Source organism: Dioscorea cayenensis, chromosome 9, assembly GCF_009730915.1.
Source record: "Dioscorea cayenensis subsp. rotundata cultivar TDr96_F1 chromosome 9, TDr96_F1_v2_PseudoChromosome.rev07_lg8_w22 25.fasta, whole genome shotgun sequence".
NCBI classification, from domain to species: Eukaryota; Viridiplantae; Streptophyta; class Magnoliopsida; order Dioscoreales; family Dioscoreaceae; genus Dioscorea; species Dioscorea cayenensis.
The window spans coordinates 60,596-75,894 of record NC_052479.1 but is presented as its reverse complement, the minus strand read 5'-3'; the positions used below and the strand labels follow the sequence as shown (position 1 = coordinate 75,894).

The window sequence follows — 15,299 nt, the reverse complement described above, 5'->3', positions numbered from 1 at the left end:
CTTTTCTAATTGGAAGTAATACCTTGGAAATTAAAAATACAAAGATAATAATGATGATTGATATTATTAGAAATGTCAAAACAATCATATTTGTGAAACAATAACATAAATGCACTTCTATTAATATTAATATGGAATATATTGAATTATTTGATTCAAATTTGGGTTATTAACTGATTTATAAAAAAGTTCTTAATTGAAAGAATAGTTGATTTTGATTGAATCAAACCACACAATTTAAGGTTTGTTTATTATGTGGCATGTTTTGTTTAAAAACTCATTTATTTTATTTCATTTTACTTGTTTTTAAAAAAATATTAATAGAAATAAATTGTTAATCAAATAGTATAAAATAATAATAACTAATAAAATAAATAGAACTAGAATACTATTTTTTCTTTATAATGAAAAAGGATATACATTATCAATATAAGGAAAAAAAAATCAACCATTTTTATATTACAATTATAGTGTTATTAATGAATTGTTTAATAATATGTGATTTTGAATTCATTAATAATATGTGTTTTAATGAATTCATTCCATATTATTAATGAACCTCCACACTAATGTTAATGAATTCAAAATCACATATTATTAAACAATTCGATAAAACAAATAATTTAGTATATAACATTATAACATTTACATCATCTCATTAAAAGTGTGGAGGTTCAATGGCTTGCAATTGTCTACAAATTTTTTTTTAAAAAGAAGAGAGATATTTGAGTATAAGCAATCGGCATTACTAAAAACCATATAAAAAAATAAATCTGTTAAACTTCGAACCAGTGTTAATAAGTAAGATGAAAGTCATTTGGTCATGGTGGGAATGATTGGCTGGTTGGTTCAGTCGATTAAGAAAGAAGGAAAGAAGCCACGTTGGCGATTCTAGTTTCGAACCACGCGGATCATTTCAAGTGATCCAACCAAGCACTGTCGGGACTACTACTACTAATGCTATGTTTTTAAAAAAATATTTTATACCGCAAATCGACGATCCATAAATTTATATATAATAATAAAAGCCCTAAACCACGTGCTTTTGCTACCAATATTCCCAATATTTCAATTATTCCCCCCTAGTTTAACAATTAACATCAACACCCCCCTCTCTCTCTCTCTTCTTAGAAACCAAACACTCCTCTCACGGTCTCCTCATCTCTCTCCGCTCCAACCAAAATTCGTAAACCGTGGACCATGGTCTTCGTTTTCTCTTTATCCTCCTGAGAATGCCAACCAGAATAGGATCTTGTGATGATCCTACGCCGTCGCTGTTTCTGGATTTCTAATTGATTGTTCCTTTTTATCTCTCTATTTATTTATTTATTTATTTATTTTTCTCTATTTCCCTTTCGTGAATCTGCTCCCATGGGCTCCATCTTGGCTGAGGGCAGTCGCCCAGAGACTGCCGATTTCTTGATTGCTGTCTTCTTCGCCCTTGTTTTATTCTGCGCTCGGTTCATCCTTGACACCTTTATTTACCAGGTATGTTTGCCTTTCCTTTAAATAATCTCAACTCCACATCCAAGTCTCTGGATCTTCAAGTGTTTTCTGTCTTCCAGCGTCTGCCTTTTATTTTATTTTATTTTATTTTGGTTTTGTTTCGTAGTTAGCGTCATATTTTGTTGCTTAATGAAACAGTGTTGAATTGACTGAAATTTTGATTCGCATTGTTGGCATGCCGGATCCAAATCTTTGTTTTTCCAAGTGGTGAAGTGGTTGGACTAAAGATGGTGCTAAAAAAAAATGGTCTCTTTGGGATTTAGATCAGAAAAGATTTTTATGTAAAGAGAAGAAGAGAACAAAATCAAAGAGAATGTATCTCTATAAAGTTGTCTCTTTTTAATTTTATTCTTATTTCTCTTTATATCCTGCACTTCTAGATGACATTGAGCATGAAATTAAGCAAGACATTCCTGGGTTTGATGAAAGACAAGATTTAGAGAATCCTCATTTTCAAGCTAACTTAATAACGTGTTTTTTTAATTTTATTTTATTTATCCTTATTTCAAGCATACATCTTGATTATGATCTTTGGCCAATATCACATTTGGAGAGTCCTTGTTTATCTTAGTTATACTGGCAAAAGAAGATGGAAATCTTCTAGAACATGCAGTCATATTGGTGGTGCTTCTTATATTTTTCATGTCATGTACTATAATTGTAGTTCCTGATTTCTTGGGCATGCTACTTGATTCCTAGAATATTCTGCAATGGTCTGACCATGGATCATCATGTTAACACATTCCAAATTATCTCTCCTAATGGCAATTTCATTGTATTTCTTCCTTATATTTTTTGACAAGCTAGATATGTTATTTTAGTTCCTGAAAGGCTGGGATATGAGGCTTCTTTGTTATTTCCAAACACTTATATTCATCACACAAACACCCCATGTTTCCTTTCCTTTTTTCTTGATTGCAAAAGCTCTTTGTTGCAGGAATGGACATGAAGCTTTAAAAATGCAGTTGGCCATACCTTTTTTTAATTGATAATATTTTTTAGCACATCCTCATGACAATTACCCCAAACTGCAGCCCTGGCCCAAAGGGATTTAATTTTATTTTTGCAAACTGTATATAATACTCTCACCACTACCATTTTTTTTTTTTTACCATTATTGGTATCTTAACAGATACTATTATCCCATGCCTTATGGGTAATGTTTCTTGTAGATGATATACTTCCAATAACCATGCCTTTAATTTTTCCACAAGAATTCTCATATAGGATTTTCAAGTTTTTTGGTCAATATTGCATCTGATGTTAGTTTGTTCTTTATGGAGAAGCAATTTTACCACTGGTTTTGACACAGGCTCTAATCTCACTTTGTTTATCAGTTCTCTTTTACCCATTTTCTTAAGGATATTTATTTGTTTTTCCCCAGCCGCTGTCTGTTCAATTTGTTTGTGGCAGATTTATTCCTGCAAAGATTGATGAAGCAAAACGGGCAAAGATTATTAAGTGTTGTGAGTCGCTATGGAAGTTGACGTATTATATTTCTGTCCAATTATGGGTTTTTTCCATTATGAAAGAGGGGCCTTCGCCACTGAATACAAAGGCATACCTTGATGGTTGGCCAAATCAAGAACTGAAGTGAGTATCAGAGAATGTTGATTTGGAATCTTTTGATTGTTTGGGCTTCTTTACAGGCAACTGAATTATGCATGCAATTTTGGTAATTTATCAGTTTGTCAAGGATGTATGGGTTAAAAAAAATTGCAACATTAAATTAGTTAAAAGCAGGGTTTTATTTTATTTTTCTAGATCTATATTTTTCTAAGTAAATAATATTGGCAGACGGGATTGGAAAAATATTCTGGCTTGTGATCAAAATCCTGGAAACTCTTCTAGCAATATCAATTTGACATTATGCTCCAAAAATTCCTCCCTCATTGTTCATTTGTTTTGTAGATTTTATTATTTATTAATCTTGCCCAAACATCAAATTCTATCACTAATGGTCTGCCCATTTACTTGGCCAGATAGCTTCATAAGCATCATTTGGTGCTTAGCTGTCTCCCTAATGATTCATATTTATGTGTGTGATATATTTTTAAATTCTCAAGTGAAAATTTGTATACCCAGATATTGTGTATTAAGATCCTTTGAATTTCATGCCTGATACAATACATTTCTCACCAAGATGAGGCAAGTTAAAATTACCACATTAGCAATTCTTCTGAAGAACACCTAATGGCCATTAAAGAACACATATTTTTCTGATACCTTCAGCCAGTTCTTTTACATATTTTTCTGATACCTTCAGCAAGTTAAAATATATATGTACATGTATTTCCAAGAAGTGATTGCAAACGTAACCTATTCCCTGTACATCATAATTCTCTTGCTACATTTTTTTTTAATATATTGTTTAATCTAATTTGTGGTAAATATTCTATCAAACATTTGATAAAAAAATATCTCTTGGTGTTTTGAATCTATAGTGATAATCTGGTTATGATGATCCATATTTAAATCGTCAAAGAAATTAATGTTTAGACAGGATATGCAATTTAAGTTAGCTTCTTTTGCTTCCTTTGATGTTGTGGTTTCTAAGACATATCTGCTAGAATCTGGATTTAGTGGCTCCATTTTTAGTTGAAAATTCATTTTTATGTTTGATTCATTGTTTTGAAGTTATTTACTTGCTCTAACTTCTGCATTCTACTCTTATTCCTTTTCTAGGGTTTCCGTGAAGCTTTTCTACATGTGTCAGTGTGGATTTTATCTCTATAGCATTGGGGCTCTACTTATATGGGAAACTCGAAGGAAAGATTTTGGCATCATGATGTCTCATCATATTATAACCTCTCTCTTGATTGGGTACTCTTTCTTGACCAGGTAATGGTCTACAGACCTGTGCTTTTCCTTCCTTTCCTTTGCTCTCTGTGTGTGCATGTTTTCAATATATATATATATATATATTTTTTTTTTTTTTGTTTTGGAGTGCAGAGCAATTGATTCTAGAAACATTAGTTTCAGCACTGGCCATGCTAGCATAAACTCTAGTCTGATATCATTTTAGCAGAACTTTCATAAAACTGCTCATTATTACATAGAAACAAACCAAGAGAACATTCTCATGGTGAAGCTTATAGTTGAGTCTGACACTTCTTTTTCACACATTTAAAAATTCATAACTGTTCTGTGCTAGTAGTGACAAAAATATTGATACATCTGTCATAATCATCAGTAAGTCTGCTAGCAATGTATTGGCCGGTTGTCTGTCAGTATGAGAATTATTTCCGTGTAGTGAGAAAAACAACTAATATATTAAGTGATGCAGTTTTTTCCGAATTGGATCTGTGATCCTTGCATTGCACGATGCGAGTGATGTCTTCATGGAAACTGCCAAAGTGTTCAAATACTCAGAGAAGGAGTTAGCAGCTAGTGTTTGCTTTGGGCTTTTTGCTATTTCATGGTTGTTATTGCGGTTAATATTCTTCCCATTCTGGATAATCAAGACATCAAGGTAGAAGGTTTGATTAGATACTGCTTATCTTGGTGAATCATTCTTCTAAATTTATTTGCTTATAGTTGTCTTCATTGTGCTTTTCAGCTATCATTCTTTTCAGTACTTGAAGTCACCTGAGGGTTTCCCAAGAACTTTGTACTATGGTGTCAATACAATGCTTCTAAGCCTGCTCATATTTCACATTTACTGGTGGGTTTTGATCTGCTCAATGATCAAGAGGCAGTTGAGTAACAAAGGACAGGTGGGAGAGGATATTCGATCAGGTAATTCAATTGCCTTTTATATATATATTCTTGCCTTTTCTGCAACTAAAAATCATGTAGAAATGTGCATGCTTGAGAAGCTATCCTTGTTCTTGTAACTGCTTTAGTAACTGCTGCATCATGCTTTGCATACAGATTCTGAAGGTGATGATTGATCCAGCACTACTCATAATTATGGCGTTGGAGAATGAAGTCTTTGTCTGCACATCTGCGCTTCCATTTTTGCAATAACTTGATATTACTAACAGACATGGAAAGTGGTTTTAGAAATTTTACGAGTCTACGATTTTGCTGCACAAACAATGTTAAAGATGACCTCACAAGCCACACCGAGAGATCCGAAGATATCTTTCATGGTTGATCATGGTTTAGGAAGCCCGTGCCGTCAGACTGATGATCATATGCTGTTCATTTTTAGTTTTTTTTTACTCTTTGGCTTCTTTCACCCAAAATTACAACCAACTAGCAAGTGCTTTTACATTTCTGGGTATTTATGACCTGCAGCCTTTGATTTCTCTTGTATACAGTCTTTCTTTAATCCATCTTGATTCTTGACCGTAGTACCTAGCATTCACAACCTTGCGCACACGATGAACTTTTTTTTTTCTTGCACTAATTTTTGTTATTAAAATGACTACAACAATAACGACAATTATAACAATAATAGGAAGATATTTGAGAAAATTTATAAATATAAGAAGAAGATGAAGAAAATATGTGAAAAAATTTATAAATATAAAATAAGATATTTTTAATTTTGAAAAAGATGGATAAAACCACTTCTATTAAAAATTAAGGAAAAAAACAAAAGTACAACTAAGCTTTTTTAAAATTTTTTTATTTTTCATAAGATGTGTGTGTTATATGAAGGCAAACATGATGAAGTTAAAAAATTTTATGCTAACACAAAATTTTTTCGCTCAATTTATATGATCAAACCGGATTACTTTTTAACGAGAATGAGGAATATATATATATATTACTAAAAGAATGAAAAATATTCGGCCGAAAGATAGCAGTTAATGTTAATTAAATAACAGTGAAAAATCAGTTCAACTTCTACTACTCAATTCTTTGGGAATATATATATATATATGTGTGTGTGTGTATAATTTTTTTAAAATTATTTATTTGGTTATTTATTTATTTATTTATTTATCTATCAAGAGTTATTTATTGAGAGATGACCTTGGTTGTTCGATATGAACTTTGGAATATAGGAACTGAGAAAGTTGTGGTCTTGCTGTGGGAGGAGTTATGGGGGATGGGGCAAGCAGCAGCAGCAGCGGCGGCGGCGGAGTGGCGGAGGGAGGAGAGACGGTGGTCGTCGACCACGGTCGCCGGAGGAGCTCCTGCGGATACTGTAGATCCACCAGTCATTCCTGCATCTCTCACGGTTTGAAGAACCATTGCCTCTCTCTCTGTTTCTCTTTTTCCCCTTGGAATGATCCCTAAGATCCCCTGGACTCCGATCCCGATCATCTAATCCCCTTTTCCTTATATTAGTGCTTGCCCAGACCCCAATTTCTCTTTTTTACGATTTTTGGCGGATTCAGCTTTACTCTAGTATTGATTTTCTCATGTTTTGCCTTGCTTATGAAACGTATTCTTTGGAGATCCTCCGATATTGCTATTAGAGCACTTCAGTTCGCTATGAATGAATGAATTGCTTGTTCACTCCTAGTAATTCAGACATCCGAAATATTTTGTTTCTCAATCAAATGGAGATTTAGGTTATAAGTGATTTCTTGCCTCTTGTTTCCTTGTTTTGACGAATTGTTTTTATTTCTGATCAACCTTCAGGTCTATGGGCGTACAGCATCACGGTCGATAACTACCAAGGTATACAATATACACACATTTCTTTGCATGACTTGCATATCAATTTATTTGGCAAACGCTTCCAAAGATTAAAAGAAAAATGTTTGTGTTTTCATCTAAATCAAGAAGTTTTCATGTTCTTTTACACAAGTAATTGGAAGTCATAAGAAAGGCCATCATGAACTGGGAAGATAATTTACAAGGTTGAGGTGTTGTTTATTTCACCAAAAGAATTCAAGTGCCACTTATTTAACAATAACAACTGTTGCTTTAGTATTCTCCTTTCTCTTGCCTTTTTCTCTAGCAAAATATTTGTTTTGAAATCAAATACCATCACATTTACACACATCACACGGCAGAAATTAATTTCTAAAGTTATTTTCTTAAAGAAGAAGCGTCATCCTCTGCATTTTCATATTGAACTGAATGGCACACCTGCTTGCAGAGCTTCTCGATCGGGGTTGGAGGAGATCTGGTTGTTTTCTATACAAACCGGAGATGGAAAGGACCTGCTGTCCTTCCTATACCATTCGATTGAAGGTTGAAGATTTCAGTCCTTCGAAAGAGCAAGTCCGTGTGCAGAAAAAAATGCAGAGGTATTTTTACTACACTTCCCTTTCTTGTAACACATGCTTCTGATACTCCTCCATCAAGTCATAGTCTGTACACAGGTTTTTAGATGGTACACTTGATGTGAAGAAACCTGAGCAAGTAAAACTTACACAGGATTCTTCAAAAAGTCGATGTATGCATGATGATGCATCTCCAACCACAGTTCCCAATGCACCAGTCAGTGAATCTTCGTCTTCTTCTTCTTCATCTGACAAAATTAGTTCTGCAGACCCTTATCTCCATTATTTAGAAAAGAAAATTGATGATGCTTTGAGTACACCTGCTTTACTGGCTGAGTTTCCTATAATCCATGCCCCTAAAGCTATTGTGAAAAGGGTTACTTCTCAAGCTAAGAGGAAGATATCAAATGTATCAGAGGATCTGTTGTATACTTCCAACATCTCTTTTCAGGTTGCTGCAGCATTAAGGCGCTCACTGTTGACAGAGGATGACGGCCAGTCAGGATTGTCAAGGAGCAGTGCGAGCCAACATGGAAACCTTCTAAACTTCTCACCCAATAGTGTTGCAGACAAACTAGCAGTTTTTATTAATGGGCAAGGAGATATACATGGCTTGTCAATAAAAGCTTGCAGTGGGCATCTTAATTTCTACTCCACCACCAAACTGCCAGGCACAGATTTTCTCTCCAGTGAGGCATGTGCACATTCTGATGGAAAGAGAGTGAATCCCAAACGCGGCTGCGTGTCTGGAGGAGGTATTGGTCAACATCATAAAAGGCGGAGATTAGAAATTCGAATGAAGCGGTCTAGTTTTGACCCAGAGGAATTTGCATTGTACAAGAGATACCAAATCAAAGTGCATAATGACAAGCCAGAGAAAGTTTCAGAAAGCTCATACAGAAGGTTTTTGGTTGATACTCCTCTGGTATTTGTTCCACCAAGTAGTGGTAACGAAACTGTTCCACATTGCGGGTTTGGTTCTTTCCATCAGCAGTATCTGATTGATGGGAAACTAGTCGCTGTTGGTGTAGTGGATATACTTCCAAGATGTCTGTCAAGCAAGTATTTGTTTTGGGACCCTGAATTATCCTTTTTATCACTTGGAAAATATTCTGCTCTGCAGGAGATAAATTGGGTTAAGGAGGCTGGAATCCATTGTCCTCGCCTTCAGTATTACTATCTTGGCTACTATATTCACTCTTGCAGCAAAATGAGATACAAAGCAGCATACCACCCTTCTGAACTTCTCTGTCCTCTACGTTACAAGTAAGTCTTCACGCATCTTCACAATTGAAAGTGTGTCCTTAATTTAAAATTCAACCTGAGCACAATGGCATGAATAGCTTGGATGATGATGTTCAATATAAAGCTGAAACTGGGGACAATAACTAATAACAGTAGGAGAGCTAGAAGTAGGAAACTGTCAGACATCGTGTGACCTGTTAAGGCATAGGTTCGAGTTTTTTTCTGTTAGAAAATAGTACATCCTATGCACTTTTGCTTGTAGATTTAACTTGCGGTTGTTGGATATATTTTAGAATTTACGCCCTCCGTTCTTTTTTATCTGTCATAAACCCATGTTCTTTTTTATCTGTCATTTTTAAACATCAAGAAGTATTTATTATTATTTTTTTTCAAAATTACCCTAACACTTAATTTTAATTCTCTTCTTGGAATTTAATATGAGAGAGAAATGTGAAGATAAAAATTAGAGGTAATTTTGGAAAGATAACTAATTTTTTATTAAATTTTGTGAAATAACCAACTTTCTTGGTACGTGAGATTTGGTTATTCACGACAGATAAAAAGGAACGGAGGGAGTACCAAGTAGTTATTTGTCTTGTGTCAATCTCAGATTGTACTTACATGTTCTTCCTCAAGTTAACAATTGATCCAGTGGTAGCAAACAGAGCTTCATCTGTTTGGAGATTTTTATTGGATGCTGAAATTCAATATGCCTTTCATAAATCTGCAGGTGGGTGCCTTTTCATATTGCAAGGCCTTTACTCGATGAAAAGCCATATGTTATCCTATCAGATTTTACAGCCCAGTCAGATGGTTTCACCAATAAATTCACCGATGGTTTGTCCTCACTATCAGAGTTGCGTTCTGAAGATGATGACCTGAATGAAGCCTCTAGTGAAGAGGATGATTCGGATGACAATGAGCCTGGTTTTGAAGGTATTACTGTCGGGACAGAAGCTGAGTTAGTTGTAGAAACTGGCACTACATTAGCCTCTGATGATTTAGGACCTGTTGATCTTAGCAACATCATGATAGATGTTAATGGCTTGCGTATCAAATACAAGGTGTGTTTATCTTGGTTGTTTTCTGTCAGCTAGTTATGAATGCCCATCCTTAGATATGCCGACTTGCAGTCAATATTTTCTTTTGAGTAGTCTAGCTACCTTGGCTGAGTATACATTGGCCAATTATTATGATCTTATCCCTGTATTTTATTTATGGATAATCAATCAAGTCAAAATATGCATTGGTGGTGTTAGTTTTCGCTGTCCAATTCCATGCTTGATTTCGTCTAATAAATTTTCGTTTCATTCATTTTAGGAACTTGAGCATGTGGTTGGGCCTATTGACAAGATGCACCTAAATTTATTGGAAAGGCAGTTGCACAGATATGTGAAGGTAGTTGGCGAGAAGCTAGCAAACTATGTGGTTTATACTCTTGGTTGATTTTGAATGACTTGGTGCTGTAATCCATTGATCAAAACCAATTTTCTTCATATTCGGGGGCTTAAGTCACAGTATTGATGTTTTGTACTGTAATTGGAAGGCTTGATATCTCATCCATCATTCTGCCATTACCTAAAATATGACTTTTGTTTTACTTATATATTTTTTTATTGACAATGGAGCCTAAACTCGTAATATTTATTCCATGCATTCAGCACTATATCTGTGGCCATACTGTGAGGCTACCATTTGTTATGTTGAATCAAAGATTTTTCCGTGTTGTTCATCCAGGAACCAGGTGCGAGTTAACGGGAATATATATATATATATATATATATATATATATATATATGATTTTAAGATAGCTGGTTTGCAACCAGTGACAGGATGGTACTTCTAAGATAAGAGGTGAAAGAAGGGATTTGATAAAATATTAACTGGAAAGTTTCTTAATCGCCCCTATCGATACAAAATTTATGATAATATTTTTAAGTTTATAATAGAGACCCTTTTTAATTAATTACTCATTTTAAAAAATTAAATATAAATATTGTGCGGTTACACTGGTGTGCATGCCCGCTTGATAGCGCTAAGCATTGAGCATTATTATATTTGATTATGTGGTAGGCGAAATAATAGACTCCTAACAACTGCGAAAGTCTGATACACCATGAGCAAACCTGCAGCATATCAATGATATGTGTTCAATCGCATTACCTCATGGTAAAATATAAGTGATCTAAAATGATTCATATTTGCTACTTGATGAAGAAAGCATGATAGCGCTTTATTTAACCTAGTCAATGTCTCTGCCAATTATGTGCTGAGCAATTGGTCACAGAGTATTTCTGACAGTCAAAGCGCAGCCAACAAACAGAAAAGAGAATGTACAACTATGCAACATCCTAAATGAAATTAAGCATCATCAGGATCACTTCCAGCCACATGAGCATCAGTGCTCGTCCAGTAATAGTTCCCATTTGGACCAGCCACCTTAAACCTGCTCCAACATAAGTGCAATATATTTTAGATAAGACCATGTTGTAAGGGGAATAAATAAATTGTGAGGAACCTAAACTCTTAACATTTAATATTTGGTTGGCTCATCTCATCCGAATGAAATGGAGAAAATTTTCTTAGCACCTACCTCTCGAGAATGAATTTTCCTTCCTTGTATTTCTGGTTCTTCTCATGAGCAGCCTCCTGCAAAGTAGCATTAGATTAACATATAGCTCCCATGAACATGAATAAATACAAGAACAGCAGGACGGCGACGACGACGACAACAACAACAACAAAAATGATGCACATAGTCTCACATATTTCCATCCAAGAATGGATCCACACCCAACACAGAATATGTCAACAACAGTGTGCAACCCGGTCATCATCATCCTGTCCTCTTTTGCTCCAACTGTCACGTTCACGCTACAATTTGTTGAAGATTATGATCAATTATGTTCAGTGAAAAATAACAATAACATGTAAATTAAAGATTTTTTTCTTAACAAGTAAATGGCATACCAACACACAATTTGTTGAAGATTATGATCAATTATATTCAGTGAAAATAACAATAACATATAAATGACAGATTATTTCTTAACAAGTAAATCACAGACCAACATACAAACTGCGATAGGCTCGTGGTGATTTCCCTGTACAATCAGCCAAGGATTATTAACCACAGCTCCAGACGCTATGATATCATTTAGGCATCATACAATAAGACCTGTAAAGTATAGCACATCTAACAACAATTGAGCACAACTAGCGCTTCATTTTCAAAATCACAATATGACCACACAAAACCCAAGCAGCATTTATTATTTACTTTCTCTCTTAGTTCATATTCGTACTAGTAAAAGCTACCAGTCCATACATGACAATGATGACATTGATTAACCTAAATGATTTCTAACGTGCTTTTATCGCAGATCACAGCACATCACTTCCTTAGATAATTTTATCTCGCACCTTTCCTAAATAAGCAAACACAAGATGAGATGCAGACTTTGCTCTTGACACCCATAATAGATCGAAGCAAAAACTAGATTTATCACTTAAAAAATCAATCTCTAAAAACATCTACCCCATCTTATTCAATATTAAATCACTTTCTTCAATAGTGCTGTAGCCGAAGTGAGTTTTGACCCCCAAAAGAATCAGTTCAGCATTTTATACCGCTCTTTTGTTTCAATAGATAGTGATCAAAGTATTTTAACTAATCATAAAACAAGTAATTGGCGTTCAAAATTTTACTCATCTACACACTGTATAACTACTTCATGCAAACATCTATAATAAACCTGAATGGAGCTAGCACTAAGCCTGATAGTTTTTCTGATATTCATCCTCACTCCTTAAAGCCTCACTCATGACCTCTTTATTTATAAAATTCTACATCTTCCCCTTCAAAAGAAATGATGAGATCATTCACATTGTATGTTGTTGAACAGCATGTCATGAGCTCACAATAGTTCCTCCATCCTTCTTTAGTATCTCAACTTAACCCAAAATTTTTGGTTCAAAGCTCCAATACAGATAACTACGATGCAACAAACAAGATGAGAGTTTGCTTGTTGAGCAAAGACAAATTTGTTTCATCACATTAGAATTCCAACAAAAAAAGGGAAATTTTTTATAAGCACCAAAACACACATAAGTGACACTTCACTCAGGTTAACAGACAGGTGTTTCAGTGATTTTTCAAACATTTGAAACACTACAAATTATTGACGCAACACAGTTAGCATTCTACAGAAGGAAATATTGACTGATCTAATTTGTCGACCATAAATCACATAAACTTAGTAACTTGAAAAATGTGCATACCGTGATATAATAATAACCTACCGCTGCATGGTGATCACATCTAAACATGCATGAGCTAATATACACATTGTGTATGTCACTAAATTTCCACTCTTGGACTTTAAACTCAAAATGAAGAAACTAGAACACCTGCAAATCTTTTTACCCCTAAATTGCAGCTAAGAAAATGGAAATCAAACAAAATGGAAGAACATTGTGGGAAACAAACCATAGAGACAGCAAAAAGGATCAAGTAACTTACACCTTATTGAAGAGATAAGCCTTCCCATGCTTGCAATGGAAGGACTGGATACAAGAACAAAAAGAAGGCAAAAATGGTTAATATAATTATACCCCAAACAAATTTAATATGTATCAAGAATTCCACCAGAGTGTTTTCTTTAAACAGAGAGCATATGGTAAGGTATTTGTAAGTTGGAATTGCATGATCACAAAAATTTTACAAACAAGAAACCACAAATGTAAATGAATAATGCAGGTGTGAATTCAGTGACATAAAACAAAGGACAATTGATGATGCGAATCTTGATTCATAGTAAACATCGGGCGAATACATCAAAAATCCAGTTCACCGAATGGCTAACTTACAGAGATTATGCAACAAAAATTATGATGTATATGACGGCAACAAGAAGGTCAATGATCATAATTTTTATAAATTTTTTTTTTTAAAAAAAAAACATTTTTTTGAAATCTTAAAGGGGAAAGGGGCCAAAGATTTGAGAGATCGAAATGGTATGAGATTACTGAGAATGATAATGATGAGATCTACAAGTAGATAAAAGAGAGAGAAAGGAGTGTAATACCCTAGAAATGATGTCTTCAGGTAGAGCGAGATGGGTGGAGCAGTGCTTGCAGCTATACATCTTGCCCTCCAGATTCACGAGAAAGAGCCTCCCCATCTTCCTCTCACGATCTCGATTTTGATCTTGCTGCTCTCTTGATCTCCTCCGATCCAAAAGCTATGTAATATGAGATTAGAGAGGGAGATCTTCGAGAGGAGATGACCAGCAGCAGTTCCTTTCTTCACTCTCGAGACTTTCTCAGGGTTTGGGGAACCGCGACAACAAAGCAACCTTTTCTCTCTCTTTCTTTCTTTTATTCTCTTTATTACACACCGCACCGCACGAAATCCATTTTTATTTATTTATTTTTTAAATAAATTTGCCCTGTTTTATTTTGATACATCTCTCTCTCTCTCGCTCTCGCTCTCGCCCTCTCCATAGAGTTACGTTTACCTTTTTTTTTTTAAAAAAAAAAAATAATAATAATAAATATTTTTTTTAATTTTATTTTTTAATATCAATTTCAAACGCTGCATGTTATGACACAGCACAATTGATAATGAGATAAGACGCTGATTGAATTGTTTTGCTTCAAATTTGAACCGTTTATTGTAATTTTATTAGAATTTAATAATAATATTGTATTTTTATATAAAAAAAATTAAAAATTTTATATGTTTCAACAAAAAATAATTCAATTTTCGTTGGTTTGTAACTATTTTGTTCCACTTCTTGTGGTTGGGATTTGTAAGTTGTTTTTGTTTTAATTGCAGTGGTTTATTCACTTTTTTAAAAAAAAATAAATAATAATTCAATTAATTTTTTGTTTTATTATATTCGGATTATCAATTCGGCCTAAATATCGTTACTTAAAAAGACATAAGTTATTTTAAAGAAATATTATATGAAGATTTGTAGAACAGTTTTTTTTCAAAAAAACCAAAGAAAAGATATTTCTTGGAGTGAAATATTTTTTTAAAAGAAATAAAAAAAACCGAATATGTATAATTCGTACGCTGTCATAGCAGAGAAACTATAAATCTTCAATTGATTAAGTAATCTCTTCTAACCTGACCAATGTGTGGTATGGTTGCTTTGATGTAGTCATATAAAACGTGGGTGATACCATATGGGTTTTGGAGTGTTTGGTGTGATAAAAAGAGGTGATGGGTGGCAGGTCTTAGTCCAATTGACGTGTTTTAATTGGTCGACATATATTATTTTTTATTTTTTATTTTATAAAAATGGCACTAATTTATTTATTAAAAAATACAGAATAAACTAAAAGACATACAAATAGAAAGCAACAATCTTTCATCAGAAATGAAGAGGAAAAAAAATAAAAAAAATA

The 15,299-nt window shown here is 34.0% G+C and overlaps 3 protein-coding genes across 4 annotated transcripts; 2 read left to right on the top strand and 1 right to left on the bottom strand.

Moving 5' to 3' along the window:
• The first annotated feature begins 1,094 nt into the window (after positions 1–1,094).
• Positions 1,095–5,528, top strand: LOC120269515 (ASC1-like protein 3). The gene is made up of 6 exons (XM_039276853.1): positions 1,095–1,488; positions 2,891–3,099; positions 4,192–4,347; positions 4,793–4,978; positions 5,066–5,244; positions 5,380–5,528. Exons 1-6 carry the CDS (start codon positions 1,372–1,374, stop codon positions 5,397–5,399), a joined length of 867 nt encoding a protein of 288 aa, XP_039132787.1. The 5' UTR covers positions 1,095–1,371; the 3' UTR covers positions 5,400–5,528.
• A 916-nt stretch (positions 5,529–6,444) lies between these two features.
• On the top strand, positions 6,445–10,527 carry LOC120269032 (arginyl-tRNA--protein transferase 2-like). Of its 2 annotated transcripts, none has more exons than XM_039276323.1 (6): positions 6,445–6,640; positions 7,048–7,086; positions 7,511–7,661; positions 7,737–8,903; positions 9,613–9,946; positions 10,203–10,527. In XM_039276323.1, exons 1-6 carry the CDS (start codon positions 6,502–6,504, stop codon positions 10,326–10,328), a joined length of 1,956 nt encoding a protein of 651 aa, XP_039132257.1. In that variant the 5' UTR covers positions 6,445–6,501; the 3' UTR covers positions 10,329–10,527. The 2 variants fall into 2 exon arrangements, with proteins under 2 accessions (XP_039132257.1, XP_039132258.1); XM_039276324.1 differs by having other exon boundaries at positions 9,613–9,818; positions 10,203–10,341.
• Positions 10,528–11,090: 563 nt separating this feature from the next.
• LOC120269160 (protein yippee-like) lies at positions 11,091–14,254 on the bottom strand. Its single transcript, XM_039276481.1, has 5 exons — positions 13,970–14,254; positions 13,405–13,448; positions 11,648–11,756; positions 11,476–11,531; positions 11,091–11,328 (listed from the first exon to the last, which is right to left on the bottom strand). The coding sequence occupies exons 1-5, from the start codon at positions 14,063–14,065 to the stop codon at positions 11,244–11,246; spliced, it is 390 nt and encodes a 129-aa protein (XP_039132415.1). The 5' UTR covers positions 14,066–14,254; the 3' UTR covers positions 11,091–11,243.
• Positions 14,255–15,299: the final 1,045 nt, after the last annotated feature.